This window comes from Ranitomeya variabilis, chromosome 2 (genome assembly GCF_051348905.1).
Source record: "Ranitomeya variabilis isolate aRanVar5 chromosome 2, aRanVar5.hap1, whole genome shotgun sequence".
Classification (NCBI taxonomy): Eukaryota; Metazoa; Chordata; class Amphibia; order Anura; family Dendrobatidae; genus Ranitomeya; species Ranitomeya variabilis.
In genome coordinates this window covers 507,904,813-507,930,140 of record NC_135233.1, presented here as the reverse complement: position 1 = coordinate 507,930,140, position 25,328 = coordinate 507,904,813, and the positions used below count along the sequence as shown (strand labels likewise).

At 43.5% G+C, this 25,328-nt stretch overlaps 1 protein-coding gene across 1 annotated transcript in view; it reads left to right on the top strand.

The window, feature by feature from the left end:
• Positions 1-25,328, top strand: part of LGR4 (leucine rich repeat containing G protein-coupled receptor 4) — a 92,643-nt gene that overhangs the window by 48,626 nt on the left and 18,689 nt on the right. The window contains exons 3-6 of the mRNA XM_077288041.1: positions 12,022-12,093; positions 12,708-12,779; positions 24,056-24,271; positions 25,209-25,280. Of these exons, the coding sequence (XP_077144156.1) occupies positions 12,022-12,093; positions 12,708-12,779; positions 24,056-24,271; positions 25,209-25,280 (432 nt within the window). The remainder of the gene's footprint in view (positions 1-12,021; positions 12,094-12,707; positions 12,780-24,055; positions 24,272-25,208; positions 25,281-25,328) is intronic.

The window sequence follows — 25,328 nt, the reverse complement described above, 5'->3', positions numbered from 1 at the left end:
TGTTGGGCCAATTCTGATTGTTGTGTTTGTCCATGTGTGTTCAAAATGGCGTAAAGTGAAGGTAATTGTTTACGTGATCTAAGTGGGTGGGAGCGTTCTCAATGCAGGCTGTGTATATGGAAAAGTTTGCAAGATTGCTTTTCCAACTGATTCCAATTAGCCCGTCGTCCTGCCATTGTATTTATGCGATGAGAATGTTGCTTCATTCTGTCAAAATCAGATGAAAAATTAGCTTCTTTGATATTTACACAGTGGATAAAGACGCACATTCTAATTAGTGCCGCACAAATGACTAAAATGTGATTTTTCTGTTTTTCTATCCTTTCAAGGACGAGTGCCTTCTCGGCCATCGATGGTGTTAATTTAAGCTGGACTGGCGTGACCTAGTTAGAGCATTTGGAAATATCACACAAGTTGTGAGAAATCCACTCTCATGCATAACAAAGGGTGTGACGAGGGTGGAATTTTTAATTAGCACCTATTAGTGGAACAAATCTCCTAGCACGTCGAGTAGTTGGGAAAAGGAAAAGATGCAATGTACTGGTTATTATATATTAAAGGGGAGGTCTAGCGTAGAAAACCCAACTTATTAAGGAGTTGTCTCCTTTGTGAAGGAAGCTGTTGTCTGATACAAACTGTTGGCATCATTAAATCGTACCTGCGATAATTGTTGGGATATTTCTGCTCTGAAGCTTGTAGACTTGTGAATGCAGCGCTGGACAGGCTGAAGGATACGTACAAGATATACAATATAATGTATTCATAAAATGAGTAACCAATTTGCATGAGCTGGAAAATGTCAGAAGGTGGAGTTACATTCTAATGGCTGACGCAAATATGACTCAGGAGTTTTTTTTTGTTTGTTTTTTTTTCCCCATCCTATAGAGTTGCCTATATTAAGGCACAGAACACCAGCTCGTCCTGTCACTTTAATAGCAGTCTTTACCACTCGTCAAGTTCTATCTCCTCTCCTTGGCCAAGGTGTGTCTCATGAAATGTGGCCACACAAAAAGTTGCTTTTCTTCGCTTTCCAACCACCTCCCTATGCCATCCTTCTCCTTACCTAGCGTGTAGTGCCTCCTGTACCGCAGCGCACAACTCTTGGTGGTCCGAGTGTCTGTTTCGGCTGATGCAGCCTTACAGACATCCAGTAAATTGCTTCCAGATGGACGTCTCTTGGGCAGACAATAGAGAAATGTTAAAAGCTTTTTTAGTTTGCAGCATGCAGTCATTTAATGGCAGGTTATTGATTCGGCACATGCTTTCTACTTTTATCTTTAGTAACTGATAATTTGGCAGGTTTGAGACCATCGGAGTTACCAGCTCCATCTTTACAGCTACTTCATGTTTCCTCTACAGCTCATCTCTAGCAGATCTTAAAGCCCAATTCCCCCCACACTGTTGGTGCCTCCAAAGTCTATGGGATGGAAATGACCTTTTATCAGCCATCCATGGAATTGGTGATAAGTTACTGGTTGATGGAGATGAGAACGGGACTCTGAAATGGCTAATTGGAATAGTTTCTGAATTTGCGTGGCGACAGTCCACTCCTTCTTTGTGGCACTACCAGAGGTTGACCGGTGGGTAATTACCGAGCATTGGATTTCTTTCTGGGGTTTTTTTTTTTTTTAATTTTTATGCAATGTCACCAGTTCTCAGTATTACTTGGTGTGTTGGTCTTGAACTAATTAATCATTCAACACCTAGGGTGACTAAAACATGATTGGAAATATTCATCTTAAATGTGCTATGAAGAAAGAACCATTGAGGAACCTGCAGGATGAAATGCTGAAAACCTTGGTAGAATTCCTGGACCTGAAATATAAGTCCTGATCCTTAGGCTGAGTATTCTCCGTGAGCTCCAGACAGCAACAGAGAAGGTGTTAATTCAGTCCGGTCAGGTTCTCTCAACCTATGAGGTGTTATGATGGTGCCTGCAATGTTTGCCTTCAGTTTCGCAATATGTGCTCAGCGATTTCTTCCCTACATAAGGACAAGTGTGTACTTATTACATGCTCCTACGCTTTACACCTTCAACTTGTGTTTTTCTGAACACTAAATTGATCTCTACTCCATACCTGCCAGGTGCCTACATGTCATGTTCTCCTAATGCTCTCCATCTTGGAGCGCAGAACAAGGTGGGGCTACTTAAAAGGGATTACCACACAGAGAACAGGTTCAGCATTGCTTTAGTGGTGTCATTTTTCCTGTAAGATTGACTATGTAAATGTAATGTGTAACTATCACTTACAATAAATATATGTAGTGTTCTCCCTTTCAGTGTGTAGGGGGTTAGGGGTTGTCTTGGGTCCCCCACTAATCGCTCTAAAGACTGTACAAAACCACATGGCAGAAGCATTCAGTGCTTGCATGAGACTCTTGAGTGGATCTGTACACCTCTGTGCATGCTCTTATGCAGGAGCTCAGAGTGGTGTACAGATCCACAGAAGTCTCATGCAGGTGCTGAGGGGCCTCTGTGCATGCTCTTAAGGCCCCGTCTCACATAGCGATTTACCAACGATCACGACCAGCGATACGACCTGGCCGTGATCGTTGGTAAGTCGCTGTGTGGTCGCTGGGGAGCTGTCACACAGACAGCTCTCTCCAGCGACCAACGATCAGGGGAACCTCTTCGGCATCGTTGAAACTGTCTTCAACGATCCCGAAGTCCCCCTGCAGCACCCGGGTAACCAGGGTAAACATCGGGTTACTAAGCGCAGGGCCGCGCTTAGTAACCCGATGTTTACCCTGGTTACCAAAAAAAACAAACAGTACATACTCTCCTTTCGGTGTCCGTCAGGTCCCTTGCCGTCTGCTTCCCGCTCTCACTGAGTGCCGCCGTACAGTGAGAGCAGAGCGCAGTGGTGACGTCACCGCTGCGCTCTGCTCTCACTGTACGGCGGCACTCAGAGCAGGAAGCAGACGGCAAGGGACCTGACGGACACCGAAAGGCGAGTATGTACTGTTTGTTTTTTTTGGTAACCAGGGTAAACATCGGGTTACTAAGCGCGGCCCTGCGCTTAGTAACCCGATGTTTACCCTGGTTACCAGTGAAGACATCGCTGGATCGGTGTCACACACACCGATTCAGCGATGTCAGCGGGACCTCAACGACCAAAAAAAGGTCCAGGCCATTCCGACACGACCAGCGATCTCGCAGCAGGGGCCTGATCGCTGGTACGTGTCACACATAGCGAGATCGCTACTGAGGTCGCTGTTGCGTCACAAAACTAGTGACTCAGCAGCGATCTCGCTAGCGATCTCGCTATGTGAGACGGGGCCTTAATGCAGGAGCTCAGAGTGGTGTACAGATCCACAGGAGTCTCATGCAGGTGCTGAGGGGCCTCTGTGCATGCTCTCTTATGCAGGAGCTCAGAGTGGTGTACAGATCCACAGGAGTCTCATGCAGGTGCTGAGGGGCCTCTGTGCATGCTCTCTTATGCAGGAGCTCAGAGTGGTGTACATATCCGCAGAAGTCTCATGCAGGTGCTGAGGGACCTCTGCCTCCTGAACTGCGCCTGCCTGTATAATACCTTGAATATATCACGCTGCCCTGCCATTTCATTTTGCCTTCATTTTTCATCTATTTCTAATGTAAGCCAATTAAACACCTGGTTGTGTTGAGAAACCTGCAGAGCACTGAACCCGGGGCTATCGTACCCATGTTTAAATGAAGAGGATATACGTGTGCATGTTTTATGTACATACGTACGTACGTTCCTACTTGAAAAGGGCCTAGGAACATGTCTTTTAGAAAATCACAATTTTTATCAACCTCCTTTATAAACTGTAAAACTACTGACTGGACCCTTTTTTTTTTTTTTTTTTTTTTTTTTCTCTTCTGCTGTAATTTTAACAGATGAAAAATGCTGTTAGATTTTTCTTCCCGAAACCTAAAACCCCGGCTACAGTTTTGCTAATCCCCATTCGTAGTTCAGCAAATTGCTCAGCTAGGTAGCTGCAAAAATCACATCGACACTTACGGTAAGTGTTATCTTACAGCAGAGCTACAGTTTGCACATGGAGTCATATATGTAATGAATCTATTACATGTCAAGGAAGAGTTTGGGTTACTAATTATTATTATTATTAAAAAAAAATTAAGTGATTTTTGAATTATAGCTTAAAGGTTTTTTCCACACTCACATTCTTCTTCTTTTTTTTTTTTTTTTTTAATCACTCAAAAATGTAAAAAAATATAAATTGTTAGCCTTTTTTTTTTCCTCCAGCTCCATACTGATCTGTGTCTCCATGGCAACAGACTACATTACATTTCTACGTAGTCTGATCTTCTACATTTGTCTTCTATTCCATTTCCCAAGTCAACTTACATTCACAGACCTTTTTCTTGTAACCTATAAATTATAGGAGACATTAATATGTGGATCCACATGTGCCTTCTTAGATAATGTTTACCCAAAATAAATGATTTTTTAATAAACGAAGTGTTTTACTTTTTAATTGCTCAAATTCATCCAAAATAAAAGTACTTAAAGTACCAATCACTTATGACTGTGCTTTTTATTTAAGAAAATGGCTGGCAGCCACAGTTTTGTGATTATACTAAATATATTTTATAACAGCAAAAATGCAATGGCAGGGTGAAAGACCCGACGTTCTCACAAGTCAGTCCTCTACCACACTCCTCACCATGAAAGTGTGTGATCTCGCAGGTGATCACCAGATTTCAGCTTGGAACTAATCCAGCACTACAGATGGCAGAATGAATTCTCACAACTCTGCACTTGTTGACCTCTGAATAGGAGCCCTGCGACTCTTAACTTCCCAGCATTCCCGACTCTTCTTCTGATTGGTCGGGTTGGTGTGAGTTTGTGTGTATAGCGCAGCAATGATGTCATGCCAGCCCTAACTAACAAAAGAAGAGTCAGGAATGCTCGGCGGTAAATATTCGCAGGCGTCCTGTAACGTGTATATACCTATGATGCGGTGGCATGACACATGATGCTTGGCGCCCAATCAGCGATGGTGTCACTGTCTCCGCCTTCAGACAAAGTGAACATGAAGAGGAACTCCGGGATGAGCTGTAGCAAGGACTTCCTCTTCATGTTCAGTTTGTCCAAAGGCGAAGACAGGGACGCCATCACAGATTGGGCGCCAGACATCACTTGTCATGCCACCGCATTACAGGACCGCGAGTGCCTGTACCACTGGAACGGCGCTGGCAAAGGAGAGGAGTATAGGCGTTATTTTATCGGGGCCGAACATTTAGTTTAAGAAGGGGCTGTCCTAGTAGTGGACAACCTCTTTTTAAGACACAGGTGGTAATGTAACAAAATAGGTAAAAAGTCAAGGGAGTGAATACTGTAACTATTGCAGTTGTGGGATAGCCCTTTTTAAGTGTTCACTTTCATGAACGTTCTTGTGAAATTTAGCCCATATATATAATTGCCCCAAAATTGGGTATTATCCATAAGCTAATCCATGAGCTACGGATATAAGTTTACAGGTAATGTCTTGATGTTAAAGGTTTAATATGTCACTTAAAAAAAAAAATAAAAAAAAAAAAGTGCCTGCAGGCTAAGAAATGTCTCATCTTCCGTTTCCTCAATCCTAAAGGCATTATTTATATGATCTGAAGAGCTTGTGTCTAGTGCTAATAGTGCACATCCCCTCCCCGCCTCTAATTATGAGGTTCTTGACCCTTATAAGCAGTAAGTCCGTCAACGGCCCACGAATATTTGGCAGGCATGTTAGAAAAACCTTTTGCATACTCGGCCAGTTGTATCCTGTTTCCTGGAAGATTGCCAGAGTGAGGAGAAGCGGATGCTGGGTGCCTTCTCTCCTTAGCAGACTGAATAAACAGGAGTTGCCTTGAGGTAGGCCACTCACATCTACTGAAAGTCACGCAATGGTTCCTGGTCCCAGCTTGTCCCACCCCTCACAATCACGTGAGGGCATTGGTTAAATGTGAGAAGCGGTGCGGGGACTTTACTTTGCTCTAGACATAACGGTGTGGATATTGGGAAGTAGAGTCTGATCCCAGCGGAGGAAAATGGGAGCTGAATTTTTGTATTTGCATCTGGTCTGTAAGCACTCCCTTTATTAAAGGGAATCTGAGAAGGTTTTGTTATGTTATCTGAAAGCCAGCAGGACATAGACAGATTTCAGTGACGTAATTTATAAAGGTACCGTCACACTCAGCGACGCTGCAGCGATATAGACAACGAGCCGACCTAAACTAGATCGCTGCAGCGTCGCTGTTTAGGTCGCTGTAGAGATGCCAAACACAGCAGCTCCAGAACGATGCAGGAGCGATCCTGTGATGTAACGGTGACTCACTTATCGTTCTCACAGGTCGTTAGCTCCATGTAAAACATTGCTGGCATTGTTGCTTTTGATGTCAAACATGACGATACACACCGACCTGACGACCAAATAAAGTTCTGGACTTCTAGCTCCGACCAGCGATATCACTCGCTGCTGCGTGTCAAACACAACGAGATCGCTAACCAGGACGCTGCAACGTCACGGATTGTCGTTCTCGTTGTAAAGTTGCTGAGTGTGAAGGTACCTTAAGGCGCTGTGTTTACTTACAATGAAACCTTTATCACCAGGAGATTATCACATGTGACCGAGTCTGGAGATTCCACGGAGAAACGTTCTGCTGCCTGCAACATTCTTCAGCATGACCAGTTTGGCAGTGGGTCAGTAATGGTGTGGGGTGGCATTTCTTTGGAGGGCCGCACAGCCCTCCATGTGCTCACCAGAGGTAGCCTGACTGCCATTAGGTACCGAGACGAGATCCTCAGACCCCTTGTGAGACCATATGCTGGTGCGGTTGGCCCTGGGTTCCTCCTAATGCAGGACAATGCCAGACCTCATGTGGCTGGAGTGTGTCAGCAGTTCCTGCAAGATGAAGGCATTGAAGCTATGGACTGGCCCACTTGTTCCCCAGACCTGAATCCGATTGAACACATCTGGGACATGATGTCTCGCACCATCCACCAACGTCACATTGCACCACAGACTGTCCAGGAGTTGGCGGATGCTTTAGTCCAGGTCTGGGAGGAGAACCCTCAAGGAAACCATCCGCTGCCTCATCAGAAGCATGCCCAGGCATTGTAGGGAGATCATACAGGCACATGGATGCCACACACTACTGAGCATCATTTCCTTGTCTTGAGGCATTTCCAATGAAGTTGGATCAGCCTGTAATCTGATGTCCATCTTTTGATTTTGAGCATCATTCCAACTCCAAACCTCCATGGAATATTAATCGTGATTTACATTGATCATTTTTGTTTTATTTTTCTCAACACATTCCACTATGTAATGAATAAAGATTTACAACTGGAATATGTCATTCAGTGATACCTAGGATGTGGGATTTTAGTGTTCCCTTTTTATTTTTCTGAACAGTGTATAAATGTACACAGTTTGTGTGGGTTTCCTCTGGGGTCTCCGGTTTCCTCCCACACTCCAAAGACATACTAATGGGGAATTTAGATTGTGAACTCCAATGGATACAGTGCCAATGATGTCTGTGGAAATAATGGCGCTATACAAGTGGGTAAAGTAAATAGCCTGGTGTCGGTGGGGTTAGCTTTCTGACCTCTGCTAGATCTAAAAAAACAACAACAAAAAAAAAACGTATTGATTGTGTCACAACTGCAGCACCCAGTAAACTAAATGACACATCCCTGGAATTGGGGTATTTATTCCTAAATTATGCTGCCCTCTGATAAATGTGGTGACCGATTTCCCTTTTAATGTACTCCATTGTGTCCTGACATGGACCGAATGTACTAGTGATGAGCGAATGTGCTCGGATAAGGTGCGATTCGAGCATGCTCGGTTGTTGCCAGAGTGTCTTCGGCGTGCTTAAATAATATTTTCGAGTTTCCGCCCCTGTATATCTCACGGATGTTAGACAGCCGTAACACATGCAGGAAATGCCTAGGAAATGGACAACCCCTGCATGTGTTGTGGCTGTCGAACAGTCATGAGACATGCAGCCGCGGGGAATCGGACTTATATTTCAAGCATGCCGAAGACACTCAGCACATGAGGGTAGTGCCTTATCCGAGCACGTTCACGTAACACTTACTGTTTAATAAAGTAAATGGTGCTAGTGTCTTTAAAAAAGGAAAAAAAAAAGCAAGGGGTTTTTTTTGCTTGCATTTTTAGTGGGGTTTTGTAACTTTTTTTTTTTTTTTTTTTTCTAACATCAGGCTTCGTGTGAATCCAGCCTAAAGGTGCCCTCGACTATTAGACGTTCCTTCTTTTTTTTATCATCTTCATATTAGAAATGAAGTTGGATTTGTAGCCATGACTAGGAGCCACACAATCTGGCCATGGGATACCACGGATGCATAATGGGGAGATTAGGGTTTGTTTGAATAATTATATATGCAATTATTTAGAGTTGCAAAATTAACTTCTGTACTTTCTGCCCCCAAAAAACAATTCATCAAAGTTTTTCAAGATCGTCAGTCAGTTTGGGAGGTGGAAACCTGGGCAATTTGGTGGAAATCGTATGTTGTCTCTCTTCTCTAACCGTCTTTGGAGACCAGTCCAATCTATAGACTTGCTCCGGACCAGGCAATTTGTGGTGTACTTGTCCTGTTCCTATCACTTCGGATAGGAGGAACTGCAGCTAAGTGCCAGATGTAAGCGCAATTAGCTAATAATTCTGGACACATCCCCTCTAATGGCCGTGTAAGTGGTGAAGAGCTGGCCTGAGACTTGCCCTGTGAGCCCCCACTTCTGCATCGGGGAAGGAGCCATCCAGCTTGGGCTCAGCTTACCGTGTAACGCGATCCCGTGTTGGCAGCCTGGTGGCGGGATTACTAGGTGTGCCACATTTTAGCACTTGTCTGATTCCGCACTCAGGAAGGGGCTTGTGATATTTAAGCCTTGGTGCAAGCAAAGGTTGGACCACACAGAAAATGTTTACCGGGAAGTAAGACAAGCAGAAGAAAAGGAGCCAAGAGGAAGGACGCGGCGAGATAAACGCACATCGAGAAAAGATTATTCTGTTAGTTGATCTTCGTAGATTGCCAGAATCCGTACTCTTCACCCTCCTTGGGGTCGTAGACCATGCGTGACTCAGAAATGAGAGCATGGAGTTCTTCTGGGGTTTTTCTGTTTGTTTTTTTTTTCAGCAGCTATTTAGTTTCAAAGAGATGGGCTTTTTTTATTTAGTGCTAAGCTAATATTTATGGCCTTTACCAAGGGGATGTGGCACAGCCTAAAGACCCGTCCCCAGAGAATCCGGTGCCCTACGCCCCCTGTAAAGGCCAAAGATACTAAAACTAAGAGCTGATATCTCTGGAACCACATGGCGGTTTTTATAAAAATTAAAAAATGTAATACTCGGACGGTGTGGAAAAAAAAATGAGGGCAAGAGCTGTCCACTTTTGACGTATTTATCCTTTTTGTGTCTCCTTAAGGCTATGTTCACACGTTGCGTTTTTGCAGCGGTTTTTTTATACAGATGTTTTTGTGCAAATTTTCAGCTGCGTTTCACAGTAGCAGCAAAGTGAGATTTCAGAAATCTCATACGCATTTGTTTTTTATTTTCCTGACTATCTTGTCAAAGACTGCATTTTCCAAAAAAGCAGCTATGTCCCTTCTTTTCAGCATTTTTGCAGCGTTTTTCACCCATTTCAAGAATCACTGCACAAAATGCAGATGTCAGGTTTCGGTGCCAAAGCTTAATGACGTTGAATTAGATTATATTTGTATGCACTAAATCACTAACAAGACCAATGTACCCTGACAAAAAAGCCGCAAGAACTGTGGCAAACTCTCCTCAAAACTTGTTTAGTGTTGCTTCAAAAATGCAACGTGTGAACATAGCCTAAAGAAGCATTTCACTTTTTTTTCCTCCTTTAACTGCTCCCACCCACCTGATTGTGTCTCACACTCTGCACTGCTCTTTAGTACAGTGTTATTATATAGCTCACACTCTATGGTGATTCCTAGCTTGCATCATGCATGGTATTCCTTTGTGATCTGCTATGAATCCCATGTTGTCAGTACTGCACCACGAGCGAGAGCCAGTACCATCTCTATTTGCTGGGGTGACCATGTGATTCTGCTTCCCTCTATTCTTTTACATAAGTATTCAGTAAGGGAGACTGAGCTGTGATTTCCTACATTACGGTGACTGGCACTGTGCAGTCATCATCATTACCTTTTGATAAGAACTTGTGTAGTCATCATCATTACCTTTGATAAGAACTTGTGCAGTCATCATCATTATCTTTGATAAGAACGTCTGCCTCCACTGTGGAGAACTTCTGGTGATGGATTCCATGCATCATACATTTGTATTGACTGAGATGCTGACCCCCTCCAGAGATCATAACGCCATACAATTCCGAGCTACATAGTACAGACTTTATTGTTCAACTGTTGTAACTAATGGTCAACCCAGTGATGGGTAAGGATCTTAGGTCTTGTGAGCACATTACCTGATATTGAAGAGAGATTTTTCAATTAAATTGCTTTTTTTTTTTTTTTTTTTTTCCATCCAATTACTTCTTTAAAATGAAAAAAACAATCTCATACATTTAATAGTGTCCTTTGGTTTGGCTGAAGAAACACCAGAGGTTGTACACATGAAAAATAAACTTTTGTAATATTTTATTGGAGAAATCCACTTTTCTGCTCCTGGATTGATCTTTCTATCTCCCATATTTTCGGGTAAAATGGGTCTTCAGTGTTACAGACGTTTGCATTACTGAGATACAAGACCGTTTGTACTCGATCTGTGGAGAACTGCAAGTGGTTTCCGAGAACTTGCAGCAGAATATATATTACAAAGTTGGTTATTTTCAGGCCTATTTATTTCTTTAATAAAAATTAAACGATAGTTAATCCTTTTTAAGGGGGAAGTCAAGTACTTTTATATCGTTGGCCTATCCTTGGGATATATCGTCACTCCAGATCTGTGGGTGTGAGACGTCTGCCAGTCACATGTTTACGGTGCCTGCTGCAACCAGCTGTGCTTGGATGTGGCGTAGAAGAGCAGCGCTCCACCAACTGCGTAGTGTCCGTAGATGGGTACTGCAGATCCACTCCTATGGGTGCGAATGGCTGTACCTGGCTACAGCGACTATGCAGTTGGAGTTTTGCAGCTCCACAATTGATCACATCCGGCCACCGCCAGCATCAGGAACAGTTAATCGATACCAATCTGCTACCAATGACCTGTTCAAAGACTAGACCATCAATATTAAAGTACCAGAGAACCTTTTTAGGGTGGATCTATGCAGCTGCCTGTGTTTTTTACTATAGACCACGTAAAAATGTCCGTTTCTATGTAGTTTTTTGTAAAACTACATTTGACTATTTGTCGATATTGTTTGTGCTGTGGGCTCCCAATGTAATGGGCCCCCTGTTGGCATATATTTGCCCTGTAAAGTGTATGGGCACATTTATAAGTCCCTTTCCACTTTCCCCACACTGTACTCACTACATACAGAGTATCTATTCATGACTTGTCAACGAGTCCTGTGATTCCGCGGAGTCAATAAATCTCCGTTCAGCAGGTAGTTTTATGGCTGAACCACATCTTCCAGGTTTAGTGTTTTTATAAACGCAAAAAAAAAAAAAAAAAAACCCCAAACCTGTACAAATAAGTGCATTCAATAAAAAACCAGTAAGTGGAGTAACAGACGGAGGGGGAAAAAGGTCATACCTGCCTTTCTAATCAGAAAGCAAAGTAACATGTCAGGTGGTTGTTATAACTGGGATAATTGCTAATTGATGATCAATATTTGCTTGGCACGTTATTAATAATGAGCCCTTTTAGATGAGGCTGCTGAAGTGTCCCTGTTTCTCATCCTGCTGTACCCGCCGTCCTCATTGCCACTTCCCAGGCCTCATTATTGTACAATGTCTCTTTTCTGACATTTACTGTTGTGATATAATAAGTTGCATGTTCTTGACAATCAATTAGTGAGGTCTCCAAACTTTTATTTTTGTGAGCTCATTATTTAAAGTAATTTTTTTTTTTTTTTGCCTCAATTATTATTACAATTTTTTTTCCAGACGGCTGGCGGGCAATGACCTCTCTTTCATCCATCCCATGGCCTTGTCTGGCCTGAGAGAACTCAAAGTTCTGTAAGTAATTGTGCAGTTTTGTTAGTAATTACATGCTTGCCCTCCTCTGTCAGCGCAGCAAGCCTCTCTGTAACCCCCATCGGCCCGGGGGAAATTGCTTGTCCTCCTGTGACACCGCACCCCCCTTCACTAATGTTTAGTATTTGTCCTCCTGGCCTGTAATGGTTGTGAACCTTGGTCACCAATAAACTATGTTCAGGCGACCTCTTCCCAAGCTTCTCAGCGTTGTAACATTAGCCTGGGCTAAGTGGGCACCTTGTGTTTACAATGGGCATATTTTGGCATTTTGGGCATCTACAAACCCATTTGCTGAATGTATCTGGAGCATACGCTATATGTGCATTCTGCTCTGATCTACCACCAGATGTCAGAGCAATTTTCATTTTATCCTTGATATGTTAATGTTCTCATTCACATAAAATGACTTTAAGATTGGCCGTACGGAGGGCACGTGAATGGCGTGTGCCCTCTCCTGCCATCTAACGGTTTATTAAAGGTTGGTGTCATTTCAAGGACCTTGGTGCCGTTCCATTGACACTTGAGAAACGTTTCCTGAAATGTTTGCTCTAATACTAATTATCTGCCCCTCATTTTCCATTTTCTTTTTTATGTAGGACTCTTCAAAACAACCAGCTGAAGACTGTCCCTAGTGATGCTCTGAAGGTCCTGGGATCCCTTCAATCCCTGTAAGTGGTTTTAAATGTATTGGGCTTTGTTCACTAATATATGTTATTTTTAAAAATATTTATGAATATTACTAATTATTTATATAAATGTTATTTATTATACAGGCACACAATTTTTATAGGCAAGGTTTAAAAACAAATCTCCGGTTGCATTCCCTGACCTCTGATGGACAGCTGTGTTGTATTCCAGTGTACTGACAATGGTTTCTGTTGCGCATTGTAATGAAAACCTTCTATAGTGCCGATCTTCATTCATACGGCACGTTGATGCATGCCGGCCATCCATATGCCATAGAGACGCTCTTACCATACATCGATCGGATCTATAAAGGCCCTATGGATATATTTGGGGCAAACTCCAGGAGCTGTCCCAGCACATGCACCAAATGTAGTCCCATAACGTGATTTGAGTAAAGCCTTAGGTTTCTTTCATCCGCTGCCATATTCTTAACCTGATACTGTGCAAAGGAAATGATAGTAACTTTGTTTTTAGTTTTTTTTTTACGTATCAAGATCCTTGAAAGAGAGCGCGAGTAATCCGCTGCTAAAATTATCCAGAAGTCTAGACTCCGCTAATTACAAATTTGCCGCGGGTCGCCCATAAGGCATTCGCTCTGCTTTGTGAGGACACTTAATTTTAGAGCGACCGCTCTTAAATCCCATGATTTGGCTGTCCGTGTCCTCATTATGGAAAGTGAGAGTGTTGTCGTGTTGGTTGTTGTGGTGGCAGCGGGTGCAGCTGCAGGAGTCTGGATTTAGGTTGCCGTATAATAAGTAAATGTTCTGACGGCCGGGGACCGCTGCCCTTTCCCAGTTTAGAATGTACAGATAAAGTATGGAAGATGCTTGTGAGGTTTCCAGACCAACGAAAAGCTATAATTTAATCTATGCAAAGATCTATTTCGGCTCTCCTCCCAGCCATCATTGCTGTGTGTTTGGAAACGTCTACAGTCCCAGTCCGAATGCGGTAACCGGCAGCTGTGGGGACGGGTTATATTCAAAGGCGTCTGCATCTCCATGCTAAATTCATAAAGGAACTTGGATGAAGTAAGAATTGCTCCAGAACAGCCCATATCCAGCATAGGTGGCCCAGATTATTTATTTTTTTAAATGTTAACTCTCTTAAAGTTTCCATGTCGTCATATTGTGAATTGAAGCTCCTTGTTATAGAGGTGCTGAGCTGATTTATAAGATTTTATGGGAAAATATTCACTAGAACCTTCATCAAATTAATGTTAACAGGAGTCCAGGGGGCAGCATTTCCAGTATTGGGGCAAATTGGGCAACATTGGGGCTCGGAGGTTAGCACTGTAGCTTTGCAGTGTAGGGGCTCTGGTTTCAAATCCCACCCAGGACTTTGTGTGTTCTCCCTGTGTTTGCGAGGGTTTCCTCCAACCCTACAAATATATATACCGATAGAGAATTTTTGGCTAGTGAGCCCCAATGGGGACAGTGAGGATGTTATGTAAAGCACTGTGGAATTAATGGTGCAACATACGCGAGTAAAATAAATGGCTATAAGTCACGGAGTAGGACTCCTATGGTCAGGATGAGCAGAGATTTTAAATCAGTAAATTACATTACACTGAACGTTTTCCCATAAAAATCTATCACTGTTCATCTCTTCGTGCTCTCTGTTAAGCATTTTCAGTGTGACCTATTCCCTTTAAATGGATTGTCCGCTACTAGGCCAACCCCTTCTCTTCAGGTTCAATTCGACAGAAGGTGGAGACAGTGACGCCGGCGCTGATTGAGTGCTAGGCTCACGTGTCACAAGAACCGCACAGGGGGAGAGTGAGTGCCAACACCGCCGGAACAGCACAGGTGGGGAGTACTTTCTTTTTTTTTTTTCTTTTTTTATTTAATCGGGGTAAAGTGTGGGGTATTACAAGGAGTCAGAGCAGACCAGAAAAGAAGCCTCCGCTCTGTAGAAGTGATGTCAGCAGAGGCTTCTAAATCCCCAGTAGGAGCGGTATGTGACCATTCTGTGCTGTGGAAGAATGGTGCTGGGCACAACAGGCAGGTGAGTTGCAATTACCTGCCTGTTAGGATTTAAAGGGCGTATCCAGGACTTGCCGTATTTTTTGCACCATTTCATGCACTTTTTTTTCTCCAAACATTTGGGAGGAAAATGGAGGGGGGGTGTCTTATGGTGCAAACACAGGCTTACCGGGGGGGGGGGGGGTTGCAGCAGCGCAATCAGCGGCAGAGGTGTGGTGATGCAGTGTGGAGTACATCTGAGCAGGGTCCCTTCCTCAGGATGCAGGCGGCAGAAATGTGTCCACACTGCTATCCGGTGTCCACAGCGAGCACATCACCGGTTTCCCTGCAGCCACATTCCTGAAGCCGTGGGCCGCCGGAGGATTTAGGAAAATGGCTGTCGGAGGCCGCGCGTGCGCAGGTTGAGATCTCGGCGGCACTCTGCTTCAAGAAAATGGCCTCCAAGATCTCAATCTGCGCATGTGTTGCCTCCGGCGGCCAATTTCCTGAAGCCTCCAGCGGCCCATGGCTTCAGGAAGATGGCCGCAAGGAAACCAATGATGCGCTCGCTGTGGACACATTTCTGCTGCGACATCCTGAGGAAGGGACCCTGCTCCAGTGCTCTGCTTCACCGCCGACACAGGACCCTCAGCATCGCACCCCGGGACTGCAGCATTGCCCCATTTCTGCCGCCTCTGGCTTCCTGAGGAAGGGACCATGCCTCCTGTGACCCCACTATACCACCACAGGCCCTCAGGAAAGATACCTTAAATTCGGACAATAAGATGGACCCCCATTTCATAATCTTTTTTTTTTTTTTTTTTCTTTTATTTTCCAACCCAAAATGTGGTGGTGCGTCTTATGGTCCGATGCGTCTTATAGTCCGAAGAATACGGTAACAAAAATCTATCTAAGCACTATCGACTATATATAATTGTCTAAGGGTCACTTCCGTCTGTCTGTCACGGATATTCATTGGTCGCGGCCTCTGTCTGTCATGGAAATCCAAGTCGCTGATTGGTCGTGGTAAAATGGCCGCTCCTTCCTCCCCGCAGTCAGAGCCCGCTCCATAATCCCCTCCAGTCAGCGCTCACACAGGGTTAATGGCAGCGCTAACGGACGCTGCTATTAACCCTGTGTGACCAACTTTTTTTTACTATTGATGCTGCCTATGCAGCATCAATAGTAAAAAGATCTAATGTTTAAAAATAATTATAAAAAATCGTTGTATACTCACCGTCCGTCGGCCCCCGCATCCAGAACAGGCCTTTCCCGCTCCTCGCGACGCTCCGGTGACCGCTCCATGCATTGCGATCTCGCGAGATGATGACGTACGTCATCATCTCGCGAGACTGCAATGCACTCTTGAGACCGGAGCGCGCGAGAAGCGTTGGTAACCGCTTCGCCTGGATCCGGGGGCCAACGGAAGGTGAGTATATAACTATTTTTTATTTTTATTTTTTTTATTTTTTTTTTAACAGGGATATGATGCCCACATTGCGATATACTGCGTGGGCTGTGCGATATACTGCGTGGGCTGTGCGATATACTGCGTGGGCTGTACGATATACTGCGTGCGTGGGCTGTGCTACACTCCGTGGGCTGTGCTATTTACTACGTGGGCTGTTATATACTACGTGGCCGGCCGCGAACAATGAGCGACAGGTGCAGTACAGCCGCGAATTGGCGCGGGATTTGAACTACGCTTCGCTAATTGGTCGCGGTCGGCCGAATCCTGTGTATTCAATGTATTATTCTAAAATCTTCATAAATAAACTACATACATATTCTAGAATACCCGATGCGTTAGAATCGGGCTACCATCTAGTTTACTTATATTCATATCCATTTGTAGTAGATAAAACAGACATCAACGTAAGATTGTAATATTAGAAGATATATAATGTTTTGGGTTTTTTTGTGACCAGATATCTGCATATTATAGGTTTCTATAAAATGTTAAAATCTGAAAGATATTCAGCTATAAATATTCTGGCATGTAATAGATATGTGTCGGAAATTACATTAATTGGGTGCGTGAGATTGTTGCTTCTCCTTCTGAAATTTGGTGGATGTTCAATGTTGAGTCCACACATTCTTAAGAATGTTTCAGAGATGTCCTGTAAATAAAGATATTTTTAACCTCCTGACATTTTTGCCAGTGGTAGACCATGGTCCCCTATCATGCATGTGGTGATGCTTACCTGGTGCTCCCGCCAGTCTTTGTATACTTGGCTGGCCGCAGTGACTTGACTGCCCCACTTGCCTCACCGTTGCCTCCAATAACTGGCTGCAGTGATCTATTGCGAAAACCCCACATAATTCCTGTAGCAAAATAAATAAAGACCTGGCATTTGTTGGCATCGGATTGGTAAATTTGAGCATTCCCTCTTCTTCTTTTTTTTTTTTTTTTTTTTTCTTTTCTTTTCTTTTCTTTTCTTTTGTCAAATGCTTATAAAAATGTTTCATTGGGATAAAACCCTTTTTCTAGACACAAAGGGATTTGAGTGATGTGCACGTGGACACCGCTTATGTGATGCTCTTACATGTTCATGGCCATCACACTTGGGTGGGTTTTCTCTATAAATTACGGTAATAGTCAAGTTATTGGGATTGAAGAATTTGCATATATCAAGTATTTTATATAATTTCTGAATACTCGTGTTGTGCAAGACGTAGATCATTTACTTTGACTCTGCGCATTCCCTCATTCCCAATGTTTTCCTGCTGTCCTCCTATCCAAACACCTTGACATCCCTGGTATCCAACGAGAACGTGTTCTTTTGAAAGGTACTCTTGTTAAGAATGAGACACTGTTTTTATGTTAACAGGGCTCTGTTGAGCCAACTTTTTTTCAAGTTTGCAGGTTTGGCACTTTTGGGTTGTGTTCCACAAGACCTACCAGGTTGTCTGATCCAAACCAAATCCTCCTAGAGGTCTCGATGTTTGCACAGTTACTGAGCCTCCTGCCAAGCAACAGCCGTTGAGTACACAATGGAAATTACTGAACTCTCTCCCTTTTAATTTAATTCTTCAATTTGTTTTTTGAGGAGCAAATAAAATGAGCCATATATTTACACACATCGAATTTAGCCAAAGGCAGAAGTATTATATAATTGTAATTTAATAAAATTCCAACAATTTTGTCTGGTTGACGTGCTGTAGTCTCTTTTTGTGGATAGATTCTCTTTTAACTACCCATGATGGTGATCACTACTTTTTTTTTTTGTTTGTTTGTTTTTTAAATATATTTAGGAGCTATGCCAGTGATAAACTATATTCTATTCTTAGAGTTGGCTGCAATAGACAATGTGCTTCATGCAACATCTCTAAAATTGGAGGTCCTTTAAAGTGGTGGGTTTATTTTGGAGGTTACACTGTAGGTAAAAAAGACATTGAGGACCTCAAAGCAACAGCAGAACAGTTTCTGGTAGGCTAGTCTGCAATTTTTGGGGATTGAGTGAGCACCTGCTATGATTTAGCAATCACAAGAGCCTAACTAGTAGCTAGTATTTTATTAGTTCAAGAGGGCAAAATGTCTTTTACAGTGATGGCCTCTTGTGGTTTTTCCACATAGAAACCACTATCCTTTTCCTTATTTAAAGGAAACCTATCCATTGGGTTTTACACCACATAAACAACCACCAATGGTTCAGGCTATTAAACCGGTGTTGAATGGTTCCAAGGGGGCATGTTGTTTTGTGGACTTGTAGAGTTGATTGACCATGGATGGACACCCAACCCCACTTATTAACACTAGGCCATGCTTGTCTGTAGTTTCGGCACTTTGTTGACATTTGATGGGTTTATCCCACCGGAAAATCCTCTTTTTGATCTTCAGGGGAGGTTCATGAATTTGGAATATGAAGACAAAGAGGGACAGGTTTTTTCTCGTTCACTTTTGACGAAGCCTGGGGCCTTTTGTATCCTGAGATATTTTAATGCACCTCTGTTTAAATACTCCTTTCTCCTGTGAAGGCAAAAATGATTCATCAATTCAGGATTATTTATTTGCATTAGGTAAGAAGCATGCAGGTGTCATTACGTAAGGGAGTCATGTCCCAGGTCACTGCTTTGCATCAACAGTGTATTTTGAGAATATCTCTTGGCTTGTAAAAATAATTCTGACACATTCATAAGCCTTCGAGCAATGTGTCAGAGTGACAGAAGGCTTGATGTGAAGGGAATTAGTGTTTTCTACATGGTCTACCCTTTAGGATAGCGAGGAATGCAAAGTTATCATTAGGCCTGTCTTGGTTATTTACTATCAAAGTATAGTTCTTTGGGTGATGGGAGGTGTAGCCAGTAAATCCGTTTGCCGCACAATATTTTAGTTTTTCTTTTTTTTACATTTCATAGGATGTTGTATGGCTTCAAGGTTCACGACTAACTTCCAGGGCGGTGAATACAAGAAAATGTGTGAAAATACATTTATTTTGCTTTGAGAAATGAATTTTTTTTTTTTCAAAATTAAGAGACTTTAGACTTCAGCCCATCTGATGCTACGGTGTAAAGTAGTCCCAGAAGAGGTTGTTCCCATTGGCTCAATATAAAGCTGTGCCCATTCAGATGAGCCAAGCAGTCATGGTAATAGTAAAAATTTTGACATCTCATTGTCGTGCACAGGGACAAGGCTGTTGCCATCAATCATTCAATTGAAGAAAATTCCTGGCACTCGCATTATAATGCTTAACTATATTCTGTGGTTTATTCAACCATTCAAATAAATAAAAGTGAATGTGGCAATAGCTATACATTGTCAGGATGCGTTTTTGACCCATCCCGAGCCTTTGGCCATTGCTAATTACTATGTGCTTGTCTGAGTTATAAAGGCACTCGTCCCCTCTGATATCGGTCATTCATCATGTCATTTACATGAGCCAGCGGAGTCCTATTGATTGGCGCCATCAGCGTGGGATGGGTGCTATTATAACACGGAGATGGGCACCTACGAATTAGCAGTTGTCAAAGGCTCAGGATCGGCGAAATTCTTCCTAATATATGGATATTGGCATGGTCACTTTGTATGTGACTGGCTGAATAAATCACAACATTTGGTTTAGCTTTAGAACGCAAGAGAAAGAAATTTTCATTGATAGTAATGGCAGAGTCTGAGGAGATGATCGTAGACCTCTCCTGGCTATGGCCACCTTCCATAAGACGCTTGGAAATAAGGCAGTTTTAGAATGTGATCTATTGCATTGGAGGGAACATACTGATTTATGAGGTCTGTCTGTCATACGCCAAAAAAGCAATTTTTTTCCCGCTAATACCCCCCCCCCCCCCCCTCCCAAAAAAAAAAAAAAAAAAGAACCCTGAACCCAGGTGGACTTTATTAATCAATGTGGGCCCCTCCGCTTCCCTTTGTGTAACCAATGCAGCTGATCACTACTTCAATTTGCTCATAAAACGACAGTCGGGATGTTGGAGTGGTCATGTGAACACGGCCTTAGACAAATATTTTTTTGACAACCCACAAATCGTATCCGTGTTAGACTCCAGATAAGATGGATGACAACTCTGCAACTGGAGTTGAAGCTCCAATTTACCTCAGACAAAGGAGAAAAACCAACATGTCTACAGCTGTTTCACAGATTTCATATGACCGCCTGACAGGCCGGATAATGCACACAGTCATCAGCTTTTGTTTTTCTTTTTGAATAGAAGAAAATTACAAGTGTTGCCCTTTCCATCTTCATTTCTCTGCTGACAGTAGGGTAGATTGGATCTGTAAATGATCTCTGGATGCTTTGTTTTGAGAAGCCTAATGCTTGGGCAGCGTGGCCATTAATCACTGGGCTGACGGGAAAGTGCAGGTGTTTTCTGTTTAACTAGGAGGAAGCCTGTCAGAATTGTAACCTAGGTTCTGCCACAGGGGCATCAGCCCAAGTTTCCTCCTTAACCCTTTTCAGGCCGGAGGGGTCTACCCATGCTTTGTTCTCAAGCGTAACTTCATCATTTCCCAGTTCAAAGTATCCCGTAACTGAGGATTAATTAAAACATCCAGTGAAATGTGATAGCCTAGGTGGGGCGCCGGTTTAAGGCTTAGCTCTTTGTTATAAACGTGGCTGTGATCTTACTGAATGATGATTTAGAATTTGTTCGATTGATGTTATTTAGGCTCCAAAACACACATAAACAGGCTGTTGTGAAGCCGAGATGAAGCGCCAGGGCTGGACGTGTCCTCATAGAGACATGTTTGTAGGACGCGCCTTTGATGTTACTAACCGATGCTGACGACGTCCTGTTTATTGGTCTGAACTGAATTAAGTAAATGAAGTAACTTTCACGCTGCGTTTCCCTTGCACGTCACGCTGCGTTTCCCCTGCACGCTTACCGCATGTGCCTGGAACATTTCTGGCCCAGAAGCTGAAATGCCCATACGCTGATGGGGAGCCAAAACTATTCTCTTGGGCACACATTGGGTGTGCCATAATATTTGCTTTTTCTTTTTTGCACTTTGGATAGCATGACAAGCTGCAGTTTTAGGCTACTTTCACACTAGCGTCAGGCTCGGCCAGTCGCTGTGCGTTGGGCCGACGTTCCCGACGCTAGCGTTGTCTCCGCCGCACAACGGGGGCAGCGGATGCATTTTTCCAGCGCATCTGCTGCCCCATTGTGAGGTGCGGGGAGGTGGGGGCGGAGTTCCGGCCGCGCATGCGCGGTCGGAAAAAGCGGACCGTTGGGAGCAAAAAACGTTACATGTAGCGTTTTTTGCTCCCGACGGTCCGCCACTGCACGACGCATCCGTCGCTCGACGGGTGCGACGTGTGGCAATCCGTCACAATGCGTCGCTTAATGTTAAACAATGGTGAAAAAACGCATCCTGCAAAAGTGTTTGCAGGATGCGTTTTTTCGGCAAAACGACGCATTGTGACGGAATGCAGTTAACGCTAGTGTGAAAGTAGCCTTACATACAGAAGTATTCAGTATAAAACATAGGGTGTACTTTTTTTTTTTCTTTCCCCCAGCATGGGAGCCTATAAGTGAATGATACTATTGGGAGGCATATGTTAAAATATCTGAGGCTTCCATCTGGAACAGAATCCTCAAACTAGTTCTGTAAATGGTGTGAAAAGCGCCTCCGAGCCTCTTTTGGAAATGGATTGTATGGCTTTAGAAAATCTTTTTTTTTTTTTTTTTTTTTTTTGCAGATAAAGCATTCAGGTTTATGCACAGTTCATTTTGCACTATTATGGGAGCTTGTCTGCCACATAAAACTATTGAAAGTCTCTTCTTCATACTTATTTTTAGTGAAAATCAAATTTTCCACTTGTCCCATCAAGCTTTCGATCATTTATTAGCATCAGGTTTCGAAAAAGAAGTGACCTGAGCATTATTCAAGGGGACTTCTGCTGTGAGGTCGCTCCGTACTTTTACAATTGGAAGGCTACAACACACCTGGGCAGTCTTCTATGTTTTTTTTTTCTTTATAAGTGCTTGTAAGGTGCTTTAACTTAAAAAATGCTAGTATTTTAATTATTTACAAATGAATGTAAAAAAATTTGCCCAAGAAAACACTAGTGCTTTTAAACTACACAATAAAACAATGCTGCAAAATAAAATAATAAAAAAAAAGTGTGCAGAAAATAGCTAAGAAACTCCTTGTGACCAAAAGCAAAATGCCAGTGTTTCGTGATTCATTTTTTTTTTTTAAAGAAAAATCTCATTGGTGTTGAAACCATAAGGAAGAAGTAAAGGGTTGTGTGAACACACTCTTAGGGAAGAGTCACATGACTGTATAAGTCTGATCGCAATGCTCGGACTGGCCATCAGCTCTTCCGACCCAGGCGTGATGGCTGCATGGAAATACTTGCTGTCATGCTCGGGTCAGGAGAGCCGACGGCCAGTCCGAGCATTGCGTTGTGATCCTCGTTCGAGTTGTATGGCCATCTGACTCTTCCATTAGTGTTCAGAATTGGACCCATTGATGGCTAGAGGGCACAGTGATGAGGAGTGTGGAATGACCAGTCTGTGATTTATATGGACATCTCATTGGGTTTCAGTGGGCTCCATGTAGTGCTTGATGAAAATCAAGTGACCTAGCCTAAAGAAGCAAAAGTCCTGGAGGAGTTACTAATCAACAATTTACTAGTTATACTAGTTAAGTGTGGTCTGTAACCTGTCGATCTCCAGTATGCTGAGAGCTGAAAGGCAACAAGTTGGAGACCACCTCTGTAAAATGACGATGGCCGTTGATGAAGGGTCCCATGCATTTTCCCTGTTTGCTGTTCCTGTTGCACAGAGTTACTCGGCAATGAAAGGTGTGCAGGTGAAATGAGATCTGTCCAGGTAGTAAAACTGCAGTGCATGGTCACCAAGCTCACGGGTCTGGTACAATCCCACGCCAGCATTGTAATGAGATGCAATCTATGCACAGCGTGGTCACTTCTTCTATGTTTTAGACTAAGATTTGTGCCCTCATGCCTGTAACTATTCTCTAAAATAAGCCTTTCCGTTTATATGGTCGATGCTTGGAATTGTATGTCCCCATGTGACGTGCCAGGTAAGGTAGTCACGTATCACATCTAACTTGAAGGTTTTCAGCAAATGTGATAAAATATTAGAAGTATAAAAAAAACACAAATCCATATGTAGATTGTATGCCAAATCCATTTTATTCGTAAACCTACATTTTAGTTTCTGTCCGTCTGCTGTTCATTGGCATGCAATCTAATGTTCCCTGTTATCGGGCATTTCCATCTCTGGTGAGGAGCTTCTTCATCACAGCAAACGAATGCATTCAATCTTGATAGTTAAGTAATGAGTTCTGTTCATCCATAGATCTCCCTGTCACCTGCATGTAATATTTAAGGTCCCCATGAACATTAGATTAATATAGGAAAAATTCACCAATATTTATGGGTTTGGTAGACTGTCTAATGTGGGGCCTGCCAAGTGTTCCCAGATAGCACACAAATGGGTCAGCAGTCCGACATGTGACCTGTCTGATCGTTCGTTCTCCTAACACCTAAGACATGCTGCAGCAGATGGTTACCTTCCACTTTGGGATGCTGCTCCACAAAAGTCTGAAAGGTCTGTGACTACAGCATGTCCACAAGCTGGCAAGTGTTAGGAGTCTACCAAACTGCTCCACGTATAAAGAGGATACGTTAGATGCACGTGTGCACATTTATGTAAGCCTATACACCACTTCCTTTAAAATGCTATGCCATGTGTATGCTTTGGCTTGCCAAATTTTTTTTTCAAACACTCAAATTATTTATTTCATGGCTTCCTGTCTGGTAAACTTGTACTGAAGTATTCTGATAATGAATTGAATATCTCTCTTGAAGGCGACTAGATGCGAACCACATTGTCAGCGTGCCAGATGACAGCTTCGAGGGTCTTGTGCAGCTCCGGCATCTATGGCTGGATGACAACAGCTTAACGGAGGTGCCTGTTCGCCCACTCAGCAATCTCCCATCCCTTCAGGCCTTAACACTGGCACTAAACAAAATCACACACATACTGGACTATGCCTTCTCCAATCTCTCCAGCCTGGTTGTTTTGTAAGTAATCTCTAATTACATATAGAAGTATTTAGGGAGTTGCTATAGAAGTTGTAGATATATAGACTATATAAAGGAAACAAATGTGCATCTCTCATTAATTCTCACATTTTCTGTCTCTTGCTCTGTTTCCCCTACTCTGGTCTTTTCTCTCACTGGTTCCTTTCCCCCCCTCTTGCTCGCTCTGGTTCCTCCTCTTCCCCCCTCTTGCTCGCTCTGGTTCCTCCTCTCCTCCCTTCTTGCTGGCTCTGGTTCCTCCTCTCCCTCCTCCTGCTCGCTCTGTTTCCTCCTCTCCTCCCTTCTTGCTGGCTCTGGTTCCTCCTTTTGCTCGCTCTGGTTCCTCCTCTTCCCCCCTCTTGCTTGCTCTGGTTCCTCCTCTCCTCCCTTCTTGCTGGCTCTGGTTCCTCCTCTCCCTCCTCCTGCTCGCTCTGTTTCCTCCTCTCCTCCCTTCTTGCTGGCTCTGGTTCCTCCTCTTCCTCGCTCTGGTTCCTCCTCTTCCCCCCTCTTGCTCGCTCTTGTTCCTCATCTCCTCCCTTCTTGCTGGCTCTGGTTCCTCCTTTTGCTCGCTCTGGTTCCTCCTCTTCTTCCCTCTTGCTTGCTCTGGTTCCTCCTCTCCTCCCTTCTTGCTGGCTCTGTTTCCTCCTCTCCCCCCTCTTTCTCGCTCTGTTTCCTCCTCTCCCCCCTCTTTCTCGCTCTGTTTCCTCCTCTCCCCCCTCTTTCTCGCTCTGTTTCCTCCTCCTCTCCCCCCTCTTGCTCGCTCTGGTTCCTCCTCATCCCCCCCCCCCCTCTTTTTCTCGTTCACCTGCCTATGCATTCTTGCACTTCCGATCTCTCTTGCACTCACCTATCTAGAATGTATTCTTGTTAGATCTGTAAGCAGTAACATGATTTTAGAAGCCATCATTTACTTCTTCAAATATTCAATTCTCATTTCCAGACACCTTCACAACAACAAAATTAAAACCCTTGGCCCTCACTGCTTTGATGGACTGGATAGCCTGGAGGCGCTGTAAGTACAATCACGATTTAGCTTGTCCTTCTGCAGTGTTTAGTTGTC